The sequence below is a fragment of the Caretta caretta genome, chromosome 4 (assembly GCF_965140235.1).
Source record: "Caretta caretta isolate rCarCar2 chromosome 4, rCarCar1.hap1, whole genome shotgun sequence".
Taxonomy (NCBI): Eukaryota; Metazoa; Chordata; order Testudines; family Cheloniidae; genus Caretta; species Caretta caretta.
In genome coordinates, this window is record NC_134209.1 from 91,574,167 (window position 1) to 91,592,683 (window position 18,517).

The 18,517-nt window shown below is 40.1% G+C and overlaps 1 protein-coding gene across 37 annotated transcripts in view; it reads right to left on the reverse strand.

The window, feature by feature from the left end:
* Positions 1–18,517, reverse strand: part of SORBS2 (sorbin and SH3 domain containing 2) — a 405,939-nt gene that overhangs the window by 37,946 nt on the left and 349,476 nt on the right. For 24 of the 37 annotated variants that reach the window (XM_048847985.2, XM_075127865.1, XM_075127864.1 and 21 more), the window contains 4 exons: positions 16,927–16,983; positions 8,816–8,865; positions 5,465–5,643; positions 557–2,125 (listed from right to left, as the gene is read on the reverse strand). In XM_048847985.2, the coding sequence (XP_048703942.1) occupies positions 557–2,125; positions 5,465–5,643; positions 8,816–8,865; positions 16,927–16,983 (1,855 nt within the window). The remainder of the gene's footprint in view (positions 1–556; positions 2,126–5,464; positions 5,644–8,815; positions 8,866–16,926; positions 16,984–18,517) is intronic. The other 13 variants (XM_048847992.2, XM_075127870.1, XM_048848001.2 and 10 more) reach the window with 3 other exon arrangements.

The window sequence follows — 18,517 nt, forward strand, 5'->3', positions numbered from 1 at the left end:
TGGACAGAATTCATTACAAAACATTCAGATTTTCATCTGTTGTACATAAAAATACTGTCAGTATGACATTATTTCTTAATATTATTAATGTGAAGTGCACATTTGTTATTATAAACAAAATGGAAGAGCTGCTCCATTTTTTCCCCAGTGGTCATCACATTATGATGCATATATTTATTATACCATGAAGCCCTTTAATTATCAGAAAACCTGTGTCCTTGTAAGGCTCCAATTATTGAAAAAAGGGATTCTCCCTTAATTTTTTTATTTTACTGCATTATATTACTTTGCTGTATTGATCACCTAAGTGTAAAATAATGCTGTCACCATTTTATAACCAGATTACTACATTGTTGTGGATAGACACTCTATCCATTTTATATTATTTATCACGTATAGTTATGTAAAAATAATACCCTTTCATCATGCCTTTTATAAACACTTATTCTAAACTGCATAAATAAATACTCAAAAATGAAATGACAAAGGGTTGGAAATGAAAGGAACAAGGGTGGATGATTCAATCACAAGAATAAAGAAAAGGAAGGTAATCCACCTTGGAAACACAGTGCACTATCATTGTCTTGCTTGTTGTTGTTGGTTGTATCCATGTCCTGAAAAGAGGCACTAAGAGGTAGTCTTCCACAATCATTTTGGTACAGTGGACAATGAATGGCACCATCTTGAGGCAGTGGATGAAAAGGCTGGTGCATGGGACTTTTTCTAAGAGTTTTAAGTGATGAATTCCTTTCAGGTATGTCTGGAAGCAATTCAGTAATAAGTCTGTGTAATATACTGTTGTCGGGCAAGCTTCCCCTTCTCTTTTCTGCTTTAATTTGGTCACAGATATCTTTAAGAGCAGAATCTAGTGCGTTGAACACAGATGATTTACATTTAGTCTTCTCAGACTGTTTTTTAGGGGCTGAACTTTTTTTCCTCCGGAAAGGCACTGGACTGACTAGGAATGCTATCTTAGAGAGGCCAGATTCTGCTTCTTGTCTCCTTGGATCTTCAGTACTTTCCTGTTTAGCCCTTTCATGTTTTAACATGGTGGTGAAGCGGGTGTAGGATGCTGGGCATCGCCCCTTGCAGGAGCTGATGAGATGCTTGTGGTGATGGTGGTGATGATGGTGATGGTGGCCTGATCCATAAAAACTCTCAGAAGATGTAAAGGAAAAGTGGTCAAAGTCACTTTCACTACAAAAGGATGAACCTTCTATCTGGATAAAGTCACTGAGGTCTGAGACCACTCCATCTTGATCACTGTCAGAAAACTCCAGATGTGATCTTTGTGGGTCATCACTGGTCACTTCAATATGAATTGGCACCAGAGTTTTAGGCTTGCAGTTGCGTTGTACTTGAATGGTGTGTCTACCTTGATTTTCCTCCTCCAACAGGGACTCGATAGAAAATCGCCGCTTTGAACATAAGCCATTTTTAGGAGGCTCTAGTGTTACTGTTGATAATGTTTCATCACCTAAATTCGGCATTGATTTTGATTTTTGAATTAATTTTTCAAATTCAGATATCCTGGTAGGCACCATGTCCCTGGGCACCTCTTCAGTAGAAGACTCTCTCCAGCCCTGAAGGATGCCTTTGTGCTGTTCTTTTTCATACTGTAATATTCTGGACTTTACAGAACAAATCACCTCAGAATTCATCAAGTCCTTGCGATTGATGCGGTGCATCTTCTTGTACATTTTTAGGAACCCTGGGGTATCATGTGCAGATCTATGACGAATTCTTGACTGACTAGTACTGTGGCTCTCAGGAACATATGGAGAGGCCCAGGTCAATGAGCCTTTGGAATCCTCCTCGCAAATGAGAGATACCATACTTTCAGACTTGGCTTGTGCATCAGGGAAGCTATCGTGATCATCTGTTAACAGATCATCACAGCTACGAGATTTTCGCTTAGGAGAGGCAGTTTCTTCTGTGCTGCTCCAGACTTCTGCGTTCTGACGAGTCATTTGCCAGCCATTCTTATAATGGATTGCCCTTCTTGAATCACTTGGAACAGCCAAATGCTGTCTATAAGTGCTACAATAATCTAATTCATTTGAAGTGTTGTGATTGTACACTGAATAACTGAAAAGGGATGGATACACTTGGCTAATATCTCCACCTTTATAATCCATTGAGCAGCATGGTAAAAAAGAGACATTGCCAGAAATTAACAGGTTCAAAAAGGTGGAAATAATGTCAGTAAATATCAGAAAGAACAGAAAAGAGAAAGCAGTTACTGTATCTAATCTAGCAATCAAGTACAGCATACACATTGCTAAAGATTAGAAGAGAAAAGCAAATAATCCATGCTAAACAATTACTTAATTTTCCAACTGTAAAAATTTACTTTATATAATTTAAACATCAGAAAGGATTCAGTGCCATACGTTTATATTAATAATAAAACACATTTAAATACTAGAGTGTTAAGACAGTGCACATCTTTACATTAAAAGTGCCACATATAAAAAGGTACCATTGGTTCTGAAGCTGGTAGAAAGACAATACAAAAGATGTAGAGATGGGGCCAAACCAAAAGTCTGGATCTGAAGACACCCTACTTCTGGGAAAGCATGAATCCAGAGGCAGAACTGAACTTTGTCTCAGGCCCATCTCAGGGACAGGAACCATAATCTATTGTTTGTACAGCACCTACCACTGTGGCTTTCAATCTGGTCTGGCCTTTAGGTACTACCAAAATATAGATGTTAAAGAATAACATCAAAAACAAATGCCAAAAATGAGCAAATGTAAATTTATGTTTGACAAAAAGTTCCTGTTGTACACTTGGATTTTGACTTTTGCACACAGTTGTGTTTGGTCCAGGGAAAAAATGTTGTGTATGAAAACCGTTTACCGCAGCTGCATATTTAACTAAGATGACTAAGAAAAATCTCTGTATAGGAATGGATGGGAGATTTCTTGTCTCTCAGGTAGCATATGTGTGGTAAAACGATGTGATGAATGGATCTTGAATGGACTAGGAAGGAACACTACAACAGCATAATATGTGAACAATGCAGCAGCCTCATTAGACACATTTCTCTGTGTACTTGTGGGTATGTTTCCTGCAGAAAGCCTCCCAAAGTTCCAACCATTTTTCCTTTTATTTCCCCTACTTAGCTGACTGTCCTTCTGAGTGAAGCTGGATATGGGTGTCTCTGGAACCCATCAGTGTTGCTCCCCAGCTGGCTGCCAGGTTCACTCTGCAGTGCTCTTGCCCAAGTAATGAACTGATCTTGAATCCCAAATGTGGGCAATCCACATGACACTATGTCACAACTACTTTGAGATGCTAACCTGCTCTTAAGCTTTCTGATGTGCATTAAGGTTACTTGTCCCGCAAAAGGTTCACTGTATTAACAACTTAAATGTAGAACTCCACAGTGCAACTTCATAACTCATGCCTTGTTAGAAAACCTGCTTCTTTGCTATTAAGAGCAGCCTCTCTGTAACAATGGCTCCTACTTACTCAACACATCTTATTCAACACATCTACATCCCTATTTGCTGTAGGTAAAATGTTTTTACTATTTTTTACTCCTCTTACACTCACAAGACCAACAGAAGAAATGTGCTGGATTCTACTTCATTTGCATTATTAGCAGAAATGATAGCTAAATTCCAAATGAGATATTTTCAAAATGCCCAAGGACTTATAAATAAAAGTCAATGGAATTTGTGCACCTAGATGGTGTAGGTGCTTTTGAAAATCTCTCCCCAAGCTGAAAGGCCAGTCATTTACACCCATCAAACCACAATGAAGGAAATGGGTTTACACAGGTGTCACTGGGGGCATAATCTAAAAACAATAGGGTGCATTGCACTGGTGTAATTGAAGATATAATTTAGCCTGCAGAATCTGGGGATGATGTGCAAGAACCAAAGAATTCAACTTGTTTTTCAGATACAGGGTTGAATTTTCAGGGCTGAAAGTTAGAAAAGCCATACTTTTACTTCTAACCTGAGCACATTTGATCTTGAAGTCACTGAGAGTCAAGTCAGAGTCACTTTTCACAACAGAAATGCTACAAAATTCAGTTCAGGATACAGATTTCAAAGAGCCCATAGTCTGGGTTGGTCAAATTTGAACAAAACAGAAATCACCTGCAAAATTACAATCTGGATCTGGATTTCAAACATTTGCAGAGTTCAGGATGTTTGGATCTAGGGTTTTGGTTCAGACTTCTCTCCACTCATTATTTTTACCTAAAATACATTAACTTCATATGCCTTTTAAAGAGACAATCTGAAATGATATGTTGATCAAAAATCTTATAACACACTTTTTACTTGAAAGAGTATTTGACTTCAAGAAATGTAATATTTTAGTAGGGTATTATTTATTTATGAGAGAATGGAATATTGTGTTGCTCCAGGCTGGATACCCATATAAATAATACTCAATTTTGTGGAAAATGCTCTACAGTGATCCATCCCGCAATACAGAGAATACTCGTACCTTAATGCTTGCTGTGATTAGCTATGCTTGTTTTCCTATTACTCATCCTCCAACATCTTCCCTACTATTGTTTGCCTTGTCCACTTGTTATGTTCTGTTGTAACCTAAGCTGTAAGCTCTCATGGGCTTTTACAAGTTTATACAGTGCCTAGCACAATGAGGCTCTGATTGGAAATGTTAGCCACTACTATAATGCAAATAAATGAAAAATAATAAGAGGATCATGGGGGAGGTACAGAACTATATATGCACTCCCAATGTAAAAAATCACTAATACCTTGAAACCTTTTGTCTTACTTTAAAGAAACAAAACCCGTTTGCAGGTAAGAAATACTAGACATATAAGAAGGAGAGGTTTGAGTGACTGGCAATTAAAAAAGAATCATCTTACATAAGAATCAGAAACTATATGGGTTGTATCTTACCCATTAACTTGAATTTTTGACAAAATCCATCATCTCATTTCATACTGGGGCACTTTCTTTTTTGAATTAGATTCCTAGAACTTATCAGCTGCCAAGAATCAGATGTAGGTTTGAAGGAGGAAAGGAAAGTTTTAAGGATTTATTTGCATGGCAGTGATCTTTAATGCTGTTTCTCTTACTTCACGTTCTGGGCATACTAGAAGAGTTTTAAAAATTACAAATAATCTCATAAATGCTGGCAAGAAAGCAATGTATGAAATGTAACTTTATGAAATTATGTAAAATTTTATAAATCACATTCTCTTTTGACTGATTTTCTTTGAATACATATAGAGTAGATACTACATAGGAAAAATAAATCCAGGTTTGAATCAGCCTGAAATAATAGAGTCAAGAACAAACAGGTTAGCCTTTCATTAGAAACTAAAGGCTGTTGTTTTTTCTTCAGTGAACTGTGTCTGAGCAACAGCATATAGTATCTGGCAGTTATTACTAACATTTAATACCGTATGCAATAAGAACTCAGTATTAACAAGGTTATTGTCTGTTCGCTAATCTGCTTGTCTCTTACCTTTTGCTCTTGATGGAGAAGAAGGAGAAGAGCTAGTTAAAGGTTTTCTAAGGGTAGTGTATGTGCCCTGCATATCTGCATGGCCCAGGCTAGTCCTGTTTGCATTTTGATCACTGTGCACCCTCTGATGACTTACAGCAGGCTCCGACTTCCTCCTTTTTCTGTAGTCACTTGCAGAACTAAAGAAATAATCAATATTAGTGCCAGTCCAAACCCTGTGAGCAGGGCTCATTTGAATACTTTCTCTTCAGGGATCAATAAGCAGGCCCCTTAGCTGTGACCCACTTAACAGTTCCAACACTGCGTGAATGAATAGACTAAAAATATATGAAGACACTGTTCGCAGCTCCCCCAAGAACTGCATACTTTGCAGAATGAAGCCCCATTTGTACTAAAGCTGACAAAAAAATGAAAATCTATTTTCAGGAAAAATTTCAGAATTTTGAAGCCATTTCATCTTTAAAGGTTTTGAAAAGGTTTGACCCCTTCTTTTGTTTATCCAAAATTTTTCACTTTCCTCCCTGATATTTTTTATCTAAAACTTTATCAACATGATCAAAATGTTTACTAAGACATTTCCGTAAACATTTTCAAGGTTATTTTAAGAGACACTACATTACATTTTCTGTGAACAAACTTTCAACATTGTTGACAAATTTTTGCACAGAAGGCCATGTTTTGACTGAGGGACTTTGTTTAAAAATTTCAGTCTCTAGTTTTGGTAGTTTGCTTCTTCCCAGGCTTTGCTGCTCTGCCAGGGGCATGGGCAGCTTTGCCCCCACAGCATCTCTTGGTGCTGGGAGGCTGCCCTGTGTGCTATAGGTGGCAAAACAGCTATGTCCACTCTCTGACCGCAACCCAGTCCTTCATCTTATACAATGGTGGAAATGTTAGCTTTCAACAGGGGATGTGGGTGTATGTCCCTTGATTCTGTCCAAAGAAAGCTCCTCCCTCTGCTGCATGTTGGTGGGCATGTTGGCTTGCTCTGGTCTCACTCGGTGTCTCTCTTTGTCCCCACCCCTTGCATTGTCTCACACTTGGTTTGCAATGCCTGTTCAGAACCAGTAAGCAGAGGACTGAGCTGCTGTTGGCACTGAAGCAGCAGTAGGCAGTTCCTGGGCTGTGTAAGTGACTCTGGCCTTGCTTGGGATAACTGTCTAAGACAGCCTCTAGGCTTCAGCACCTGCAAATGACCAGTCCCCATGCTACACAGGCTTGAGGCGACCAAATTTCCCAAAGGGAAAACAGGATACCATGTCGTGCAGGCTTGAGCTCTTCCCCCTGCCCCTCCCTTCCAAGGGAATGGCACAAGCCCGTTACCCAAGACCCCCTGCCTGCAGGTGCAGGACGGGGGGCAGGCGGGGCCTGTCGATCAGCGACGCACATACTAGAGAGGGTGACCATATTTCCCCACGGCTGGGGCCACCAGCTGAGCTCTGCCTGCTCTCCCCTCCCCCTTCCCCCGTGTGAGACTGGGGCTGGCGCCGCTGCTTGCCCGAGCCCTGTCTCCCCCTTCCTGTGGTGACTGGCATTGCCGCTAGTCCGTCCCCCACCCCACACATTCCTCCACAACCCACTTTTTTGACAAAAGTGGACATTTGTCCCGTTTGCTCTTGCCAACTGATCAATTTGGCAAAAGCCAACGGGACGAATGTCCACTTTTGCCAAAAAAGTCGGGACGGCCGGGACAGGGCTTAAAAAAGGGACTGTCCCGGCCAAAACAGGACATATGGTCACCCTACACAGGCTCCTTGCCTGAACTGTGCTCTTTGCTCTATCACTCTCCCCCATGATTTGTTCCAAGCCCTGCAGCCACCCTTCACTTTTGCTGTTAGCAATGAGGAGCACCAAGGTGCAGTGATTGCAGCAGCAGTAATCAAGGTTCCCATGTGAATAGCACAATCCTGCCCTGCCAGGAAAGCTTCAGGTTTCAGAGCCAGTGACTTGTACCTGGCCATCTGTTCCAGCCTCATGGAGCTGAGTACAGCTACAGCCAGCAAAACTTTCCCAGGCTGAATGCTGGGAAGGGATGAGGGGATTGCGGAGTTCCTTTAGGTCAGGAGCAGTGGTAAGGACATGAGACATTATCATCCACAAGAGACGTCATGTTATCATCATCTTCCACACGAGCCTTAGACCCAGTGCAGACCTGTCGGCACCTCACATCTTTGCTCTTTCCTACACATTTTGGCAAGCCCTCTATATATTTGGTCTCTATGGTGTGGCTACACTAGAAAAATTTGCTGGCATAGCTATCTCATTTGGGAGTGTGAAAAAAAAATATCCCACACTCCACTCACATAGCTACACCGGCAAAAACTCTAATGTAGACACAGTTATACTGGCAAAAAAGTCCTTTTATCCATATGCCTTATTCTGCTCAGGGAACTGGTTTAAACTATACTATCGAAAGAACTCTTTTGCTGGACTAAGCTGTGTCTACACTAGGGGGGTTTGCCAGTATAGTTGTCCAGTATATTTATACTGGCAAAGCCATTTTAAGTATAGACAATGCTTAGAAAGCTGAGCTGTTATACAGGAAATAAAGAGCAGTCATGGGGTAGGCCTAAGAAAGGACAGATTAGAGGAAACCCTTGAAAAAGGTCAGTAGAAAAGAATGGGATCTCATGCACTCAAGAGCACAGGGATCTTGTTTCGGGATCCAGTGTCACCGCCTAAATAGACAAATGTATCAAACAGCCACAGATTGTTTTGCATGATGAGGAGAAAGTTAATTTAAGGTGTTGCAGGGTTATTCTTTTTTCATTTTTAAATTAGGTAATAGATTTAATTTAAGGGTTAACACAAGTAGGTGTTGTGAAATACAGGAGTTTTAAAGAGGGATTTGAATGAAGAGAGTCTGGTAATTTTGCACGCTGGGATGAGAGTTCCAAGCACAAAAATGAGAATAGGAGAATGATATGAAGATAGAAGTGAGGTTGGATGCTTGGGTGGAACAAAGAAGAGGCGTAATAAAAAATGAGCACAAAGATGTTGGGAGAGGTTGAGTACTGTATGCAGTGCATTGAAAATGAGGGATAGAGGCTACACATTAATACAGACGGGATTAATGAGGGATGCCAGTGGAGGGGTTTGAAGGATTGGGTGACATTCTGAATAGCAGGCAATATCTTCTTCTAAAACAAAAGGAAGAACTGCAAATCTCAAAAGAACCCACACTCAATATTTTGTCATTATCTCATATGTGGGATGCTGTAGGCTGGATCCCAAGAAGTGCTATGCAAGTGAAGAGTGCCCTCAACTCCCATTTACTTCAGGATGCTCAACAGGCCTCTAGCCTCTGTGAGACTGGTCAGCTTGTCTACTGCAAGGACACATCATGTTTCTTACCTAGAAGGTCTGTCCAGGCCTTTGTCTGGAGAAGGGTGATATAAGGAGGTCTGTGAAAACAAATAGGTCAATCTGTTAAACTTTTGCACTGGAAAAAAGTGTGACATTTTCCACGGATATCGACTGGGACCATTCATTAAATTAGTGACCCAATGATGAGCCCCATAAAAATCAGACTATCATGATTAATGTCCTATGCACTGCAGACTACAGGTTCAATGATATTTCACAAGAGAATTTATACCATTTTTAAAAGAGCTCCATAAAATTTCAGTTATATCTTTCCATTTAAAATACCAATCCAGGACTTTCTATTCACTTTTGCATAATTTGCTACATTGTGGTTGAGATTGATTAAAAGTGGAAATATATAAAATCTAAAAAGAAAATTTTCATCCGCATATAAAAACCCACAGAATTTCCTCCAATTACTCACCGAAGTATCAATGTCAATTAAAGCTGGAAACTCTTCGTAAATGTAGCTGAAAGAGCCATCATTTGCTGGCTGTTCTAAATTAATTTTAAGAACCGTTCTTTTCACAAAGGCCTAATGCCTTTTCATTGCTTTAACAGTAGCTATTGCATAACCCTTGAAAGATGGAATGCAGTGCTACCCTGAAATATTTTTAACTTGTCAACGTAAATTCCATCTTAAGTGACAACTACTTTTAAACCACTCACTTAATAGGTTTCAAGACTGCAGCCAGAATTAGAGTTATGTAGCATTAGTTTGTGGTAGCTAGAAAAGGAATCGTCTTGTCCCCATGGCGCCTCTTCCTGGGCACAAAGCTAGGTCAGTGAAATGTTAAACATTTCATGCTATATCATTTCAAAGATGACCCAGTGAACTGGAAATAGAATTTTCACATGGCTTTATATGCTGCAGGATCCACTTTTCTCTGTATCGAAAAGTATAAGGTGGGCTGAAATCATATAGAAAAATTATGGTCTTCTTAAATGCTTTGTCATTGCACATATCAATTTTTTAAAAATGATTGGATTCAAAGTTCATTTAAAAATATAGCCCAACTAATTTTTAGTAACTGACATGTAATCACACTTCTAGAGGTCGTCCTTGGTTTAAGAAACATTTAGGAATAGATTTTGCATTACTACAGACATTCAGCACAACATGTGCATTCTATAATCACAGTCAACAATACCTAAATATAATGGGTTCTGTAAGGACCAGATATACCCGAGACTCTTCAGAGCCAGTAGTCTGAATTTAGTTTTCAATAGTCCTCATTCTTTAGATTCAGATCACATACTAAACAATTCCACGAAAACACAAACGAACATAATTTCCTAGATTATTCACTAAAATTTATCACATTTTAAAAGTTGAGAAAACCACACAAATTTGGATAAAATATGAACATAACATTGCTTAAAACTTGCACCAAACTGATCCCAAATTTTCCCAGACATTTTAAACAGCTTCATTAACATGATTCAGAACTTTTTGGTTTTAGATGGGAATGGAAGTTGAGATGAAAGTAGCTGAAAGTAATTGAAGCTCTTTCCTCTGAAACTGATCTTGCAGATTAGCGCTGGATGAGGACCAAAACTTGTGGATGTTTATCTGAAATGAACTTTTTGCATTACTCATCAATATTTATTTGTATTCATCATCATTATTAATAAATACCTATACTACTGTAGTGTCCAGAGTCCCCAATCGGGATCAAGGTCCCATTGTGCTAGGTGCTGTACAAACACAATCTCTGCTGCACAGAATTTACAATTGAAGACAAGGATGAAGAGAGAGGATACCATCTACTATGTACATTTTTTATGCATTTGAAAAAAGTTTTGATTACTACAAATACATAACCTAAGTGCCAGCTATCATCGTCTTGCCCCATAACCAAAGGACAGTTATTGGTTTTGCTCTTATATACATTATGGCAGAACTGGATCCAGTGGAGACCTTTATTATTTACAGTGTATAATCTAAGGGCAATATCCTGCTATCAGTTTTTGCATGCTGCTCTTGGTCAGCTGATTTCAACTGGGAGTGCCACAAGTGGCAGGATATAATGTTAACAGACATGACTGTGACAAGTCTGAGGTTTCACTGGAAGATAGCATAGCCTTGTGGATAGGACATTAGGTATGGACTCAGAAGACCTAGATTGTATTCCCAGCTCTGCCACTGGACTGCTGTGTGACCTTGTGCAAGTCTCATCGCCGCTCTGTGCCTCAGTTTCCCCAATATAAAATTTGGATAAAGATAGTATCTTTGTAAAGTGCTTGGATATGTACTGATGAAAAGTGCTATAGAAGTGCTATCCTGTTATTTCTAGTCACTGCTAGATTTTAATATGCTGTGGTAAACCCAGGACAAAAAGCTACAAAAGTGTGGGGTGGTAATAATTAGTCCCAGGGGATTAAAAGGCCCCTCCCTATCCACTGAGGAGAGAGAACAAGGGGGCAATAAGGTTCAGCTGGAAAAGGGGTTGCTAGGGAACCAATTAGGTTCAGCTGACTCCCAACTACTTGGGACCCTTTTAAACCCTCCCCTGGGTGGAAGGAGGGGAGGAATGAGGGAGTGAGAGGAGCAGGGAAGCTGTCAGTAGGCTGTTTGCAGCAAGACCCCAAACCTTCCCAGTAGGGAGGCTGCACTCGCTCCCCAGAAGGGAAGGAAAACAAGCACAAGGGACTGACTGAGGAGAGGAGTAGCAGGACCCTGTGCCACCTATAAGGATTCGCCTTGCCCCAAACTTGAGTCTCCAAGGCTAAAAAGGACTGAGCCTACTGAGGCGAACAAGCTATTTTGCCACAATGCTTATCAGCTATTGAGATGAACTTGTTAAGAGCAGAGATGAACTTGTTAAGATGAACTTGAAAATTTTTCTCAAAACTTTTTTTTGGATGAAAACTGGCTTTTCAAAGGAAAAGAACATATTTGTTTCCCTCGCAATTTTCTGATTTTTCAGTGGAACATCTAAAATTTAAAATTTTTAGTAAAAACAAAAACGTTTTAATTTTCAAAAAAATTCCCCAAAATTTGCAGAAAATTGAGAAAAAGTTTTAAAAATTCCCATTCAAAATGTACATTTTTGACCAGCTTTCAAAATATATACACTAGCTGTTCCCATTTTGTTCTCTTTCAATTCATTCTGAAATGAAACGAGCTGTGAGACTAAATTGGGAATCCTCCATGAAAACTGTTCCATTTCAAAGTTTTCACTATTTCTGTGTTCATACCAACTAATCTTGCCATCCATGCACAGACAAAAAATACTGCCAAACGAAGAACACAAGTTTTCTACAGGCCATATATTCCTACACTGGGGTACTCTTGGGGAACGGCTTGGAGTCCCTTTGTTAAAATTCTGTCACCACACTGAAGGGAGACCTGGGACGATTTCACTACCTGTGATGGAGTTTATCCCTCTGGACACTGTTATAGCATCTTGACAGCGATGACTTCTCCCTAGGGCTCTTAAACTGCTTCAGAAGAGCACATAGCATACTGTTGACATGCACCAGATTGCACCTAATGGCAGGTATTTTCATTTATTTTAAATTGATGGGGAAAAAAGAATTGAATCCTTTGTCCCTCATCCTTCCTCTCTGCAGTGCATGCACCATTGGAAAACAAGGTTTATCAAACTAAGGGGAAATATTTTTGTGGAAACCCATGTAAAAATACTGGTGGCATACCACTGTGCTCCTGTGCCACAGAGAGAAGAGGATAGCTGAAAATGAAAACAAAATAGGATGCCTAAGCACTTGTGCTACACAAAGGGCCTTGCTGGCATGTGTTATGCCCAAAACAACCCCAAAACATATGCAACACGAGAGCATGATGGATGTACATGCAACCAAAAAGTGCTGTCTGATACACAATAGGAAGTAGTAGGTGACAGCAAAAGTAATATGTATGATACCACTGATATCTGGAGTAAGTTATTACAGGAGTTAGGCTTTGCACATTAACATTGCCTCAGGCAACATTAACTTGCAATGTGTGGCTTATACATATAGCAGATTTCTCTATTCCTCATCCACTGCTTCTACCAGCTTTGGTCATAAAGCACTGTGCTGAAGCATACACATTCATGGAATGATGGATGGTGTGGACCACTGTTCCCAGAAGTATGGCTCTGTCCACATGGCATGACTCCTTTAGCAATGGCCCTTTCGGTGGACGACTGTGCCACTATTGCTCGTCATGTGCCTGGCTTTTTCTAACATTAGGAGCATACATCAGCAAAGATGGTTTGCTACAAATTGTGTCCTTTTCCCATGAAGCTTTTTGTGTACCCCATATACACCCTTTCCCATGAGAGGAGAGCTTTCAGCTCTTAGAACAGTCCTTTTTGGACATGACAATACAAATTATGTTTTAAATTAGCTTCTCTTTTGTTTCTTACAGACACACTTTTTTCTGCTAACAACGGAAAGACATTGCTTGCAGGTTTCAACGTCCCAGAGAAAGATGGGTCTCCAAATCTTTTTGTCATCTGGCTTGCTAATGTGCTAATTCATTATTTTATATTGTTGCCTGCTGCTATCTGATTAGTGTAATGCATTTTGGAAGAGATAAAATAATTAGTGAATTGGATTAAAAAAATGAAAAACAGAAATAGCTGAATGCAGACCTAAGTCTCCGAGGCCTGGTAAGCCATATGAAGAAATCATTTTATCTGTAGATTAGAGTGAAGCTTACAGTGAGAAACTAGTTCCAATAATCCATGTTTTACAGGGAACAAAGCATCACAATACAACCTCTCCATATGCTGCTGAAATAGAGGACTGCATTTTTGAGCCAAATCTACTACTAAGCTCTATTAATAATACTTTAGTGTTTTCATAGATATTAAACATGTTTATCGATCTCAGGAAATTGTCCTTATTTCATTTTCTAAAGATTTGGAATTAATTTAGGGCTGATGAAGAATGCCACCCTGGCATGTTCAAAAATCATGAGTCAGACATTTTAAAAACATTACAAAACTTGAATGCTTTTTATTTGCTCCCTGGCTTTTTAGCCTTTATGATTCATGTTTTCAAACTTTTTTCTGCAACCATGAGGGCTAGAAACTTACTTATTAAAAAAATGGAGGTTGAGATTCTCAAATAAGCTGCCTGATTCCAGACGCTGGGATTCTAAAACTGACCCCAAATATAGCAATGCGTGGAATACAATTGTGAGAATTTGCCAACACTGAGGAAGTTACACTGACAGGCATAGACACCAAAGTTCTCTGTTTATTTGCACAGCATAAGAGAGCAGGGTCCTCAGCAGTTTTGTATGCTTTCCCATACTGTCCCACTGATGCATGTCAAGTGTGTGGAGGGACCACATTTATATGAGGTAAATAAAGGTAACTTAGCTCCCACACCCAGTCTTGGTCTCAGGACTGACAACATGTGGCTGTCTAATCTGTATTGCACCAATCATAATCATACTGTAGGCACTAATACAAAAGTTTGAGCTTAAGTGTGGTCCTAGTTAGAGCTATGTTCACTGACATAACAGTTGCAGATTAATACTGAAGGTGGATTTTCTTGTGATATCCCCTTTCCTCTAGAAATCAGAGTGAGACCATCAGTTCACATGGTATTAGCCACCCAACAACAGAGAGAGCGATGACTTTAGATCACTTGTAGTGGCCCTTCGAGGAGTACATACCGTGGGGACTACAATATAAACTCTAGCCAAACCTGAACCAAGGAGGACAGAGCCCATTAAAAATGTAAAGAACTGCTATGCCAGCTGAGGCTGGTCGTTGAACAACAATTTTTGCCAACCAGCATTTGGGCCAGACTGATTGGATGTGACATGGCCTCTCACCCCCGCCTTGATCCACAGAAGGGCCCATCACAATAGTAGTCCCTGTGAGTAGTGACTGCTCAGTCTTTGTTCTTTCCCATGAGCAAATCATCAGGGCTTGAAATAGGGAGGAGGGAGGGTCTTGTCCCCCAGTCAGCAGCCTAACAAGTCAGAGCCCTAGTCTTTATGAATCCTAGCGGGATTGTGCCCCCTGAGGTACACTCTCTCTGGGTGCTCTCAGGGGCAGCATGACTTCATCCTGTCTCCTATGATGCCCTGTGTGTAAATCACACAATTGAACCCTTAACTTTTAAGCTTTTAGTTTATTGTCCAACAAACTCTCCAGGCTGGTAAACAAGTACGTGAGTGTGATCAAACTAAGACAGACAAAGGTGCATGCTGGCTGCCTTTTGTGAGCTCTTTCCTATCCTCCGTTCAAGACACTGAATCACTTTGATCTTACCCTTCCTTTTCTCTTTGTGTTTGACTCCCTCTTTGAAGCATTTTGTGCATATGAAGGATGCTATAGTACACTGCATTGTACTAATTTACACCATAGTTTTACATTTTCATGTACAGAATCCTCTAAAAATAAGTGAAGAGCGTATACATTTGACTGCTTACAAAGCTCCTACAGGTGAAGCTGTGTAAAAGGAGGCTAAAGGAGGGAGGATGTGCCCTTTGTGGTGGAAGGCATTATGTCTCGGAAGGCCTGGAGCTGGTATCAATGTTTCTAGCAACAGTGTAGGGATCCTGTTCATTAGTTGCTACATGTCATTGTCCTTTCTGCCACCTCCAGGAGCTGTCCAATGCACAGCAAACCACATCCATCAACCCACCTACACATACTCTCAGTACTACCTAACGTTCTTGTGCACCTGCTCCCTATACTGCCAACTAATAAAAGGGTAATTTGTAAAATAGCTCAATATGGGAATTAAGCTTGACAAAATGTTAATTTTTTTTCAGCAAAGCACTTCAGCACATTCTTAATTCCTCCTTATTCAGAAAAGCACGTAACCAGGTGCTTAAAGTTAAGTCCTTATCTGATTGCTTTCCTGACCATGGGCTGTTTTGCCAAATCAGGGCCTTTATAGTGACTGATACCAGAGCTAGGAAAAATTGTTGAAAGTTTTTGTGTGTCCCCATGAAACTCAGTGTAAATTTTTGGCCATTTATTTGGCATGACTTTGCTCCCTGAAATTTTGTTTAATCCACTAAATTTCACAAACATGGTATTTTTGAACAAAGTATTGTTGTTTTAAATATTTTCATGAACATCTAAAGTAAAAAATATTTGAGGAAATAGTTTTTCAAGAATTACTGCAATTTCACAGACACTCACTTTAAAAAACAGACAAGTTTTGTAAATTAAATAAACACAAAACCAACACAGTAGTTATAAATATTTTATCTAGCTCTACTGGACACAAACCCCAAAAGGTCATATCCTGGGCGATTCAAATGGCTTCCTCTGTTATTGACTGAGTGCCCTCAATTCTCATTTGAAGCTAAGGAGTTGAGGTTTTGCCAGGTTGCTGAAACTAAAAGCACACTTGAATAGTCTGCAATGCAGTGAACAATGAGGAGCCTTGTTTTTCTTGTAATCCTTGAAGACATTAATTTTTTTGGGATGGGGGAATGAAAGCTAATCAAGAATCGTGAATGACTTAACACCACATTGTGACAGGACACTGTCTTGTGCTCAAGTACAGCATGACATGGGACAAAAAATGAAAATCTGGATCTGTCCCATTTAGTGCAGGGAAATGGCAGTCAGTCCTATACTTAATTCTGATGTTATTTAATCAGAATCATGACAACTATCAATTCTTCAGTTACTAATTTACAGCCACAATTCATTGCTGGTTTTCTTGGCTAGGAAACCTAATTATAAATATTTCAGTGAAAAAAAGCTCATCCAACATGACTTTCACTTGAAGGCTATAATTTGCCGCCAGATATATTAATTACCAATCCTGTTCTTGTAGACTTTTTTAATGGGTATCTAAAATCAATGTATAACTGAGGAAGCAGGAATATATCAAGATTTAGAAATGTATGGTTTATTTTGTAATTTTGAATGTGACTCTCGATGGTTTTGGGATATGGACTCAGTTTCTAGTGTAATAAGAACAACATCCATATGCACTAGTGATCTGGAAAGATATGAAGACAAAGATAAAATGATACCGAATTATGAATGGCCCAGGAGTTACTGGTAGGAAATGACTAAACATTAACAAACTCAGATATTACTAGTGAGTGTCATGCTCTTGTTTCCCAAGCAAATTGTCTGAACAAGAAAGAATACTTCATTTACCTCATTGGAAACACCAGGAGAATTGTCTTGAACATAGTCCAAAAGCTTTTTAGGAGGCTGCACCATATAAGCAGAAGTGTAGAGATGAAATGGAGTATCAATGGCAGCAAGGAATGAAACATGTGGAGAAGGTGACATAGTTAGAAACTGAGTGTTGACAGCATCAGATACAAGAGTGACACATATGCAGCAAAATGGGGGTTGACTGGAAGGAAGAGCGTGGTACAATAATTTTGCAATAATATCAAGCATCTTAATAAAATATTAGTAATTTTAGTGAGTAAAACTTCCAGCTTAAAACGTGGATAGTTGAATTAATACCAACAGTTTAAAAACGGGTGAGACAGAAGAATGCAGAATAAAGGATAGCTCAGTGGTTTGAGCATTGGCCTGCTAAACTCAGGGTTGTGAGTTCAATCCTTGAGGGAGCCATTTAGGGATCTGGGGCAAAAATTGGGGATTGGTCCTGCTTTGAGCAGGGGGTTGGACTAGATGATCTCCTGAGGTCCCTTCCAACCCTGATATTCTATGATTGAGTATTTATTGCCTGTTGGTGAAATTTCTATATGGGGAGCCCCCCCCCTTTCCCAGTGCCTCCCGCCCACTGGCAGCCCTGCCGATCAGCACCTTCCCCTCCCTCTCCGCACCTCCCGATCAGCTGTTTTGTTCCGTGCAGGAGGCTCAGAGAGGGAGGAGCCAGGGCACGGCCAACTCAGGGGAGGAGATGGGAAGGGGTGGAGTGAGGGCAGGGCCTGTGGCAGAGCCAGGGGTTGAGCAGTGAGCACCCCCTTGCACACTGGAAAGTTGGCGCCTGTAGCTCCAACCCTGGAGTCGGTGCCTATACAAGGAGCTGCATATTAACTTCTGAAGAGCCGCATGTGGATCCGGAGCCACAGGTTGGCCACCCCTGTTATAGAGGATAATAATGACGAGTGATATTTTTGTCTCTAGATAGAATTTTTTTAACCTGCCTATGCCCTGCCTACATATGGATGAATGATGATTAAAAACAGTTTTAAAAGCTAGATAAAATGAGGTTAAGGTTAGTCTGTTTGATGAAAATATGAGGATATATTACAGACTGTTGGACTATAAATTAAAAAAAAATACTTAAATATCAAATGCATTGTTTCAGTGAAAAAGAAAAATTAGGATTATATATCTAAAGCTTTGAAAATAATTTAATGGTTTGTATTAATATATATAGGTTTGCAGTCCTTTTCAGTTGCATATAAAGCGCTTGCTTCTGCTCTCATTGAAGTCAATGTGGGTTTTGTTATTGACTTAGCCCTGATCTACACCGGGGAAGGGGGGGGAGTCGATCTAAGTTACACAACTTCAGCTACGTGAATAATGTAGCTGAAGTCGACGTACTTAGATCGACTTACCGTGGTGTCTTCACCGCGGTGAGTCGACTGCTGCTGCTTCCCCATCGACTCTGCCTGTGCCTCTCAAGGCCCTGGAGTACACGAGTCAACAGGAGAGTGCTCGGGGGTCGATTTATCACATCTAGACTAGACACGCTAAATCGATCCCCGCTGGATCGATCGCTGCCCTCCGATCCGGCGGCTAGTGAAGACATACCCTTAGT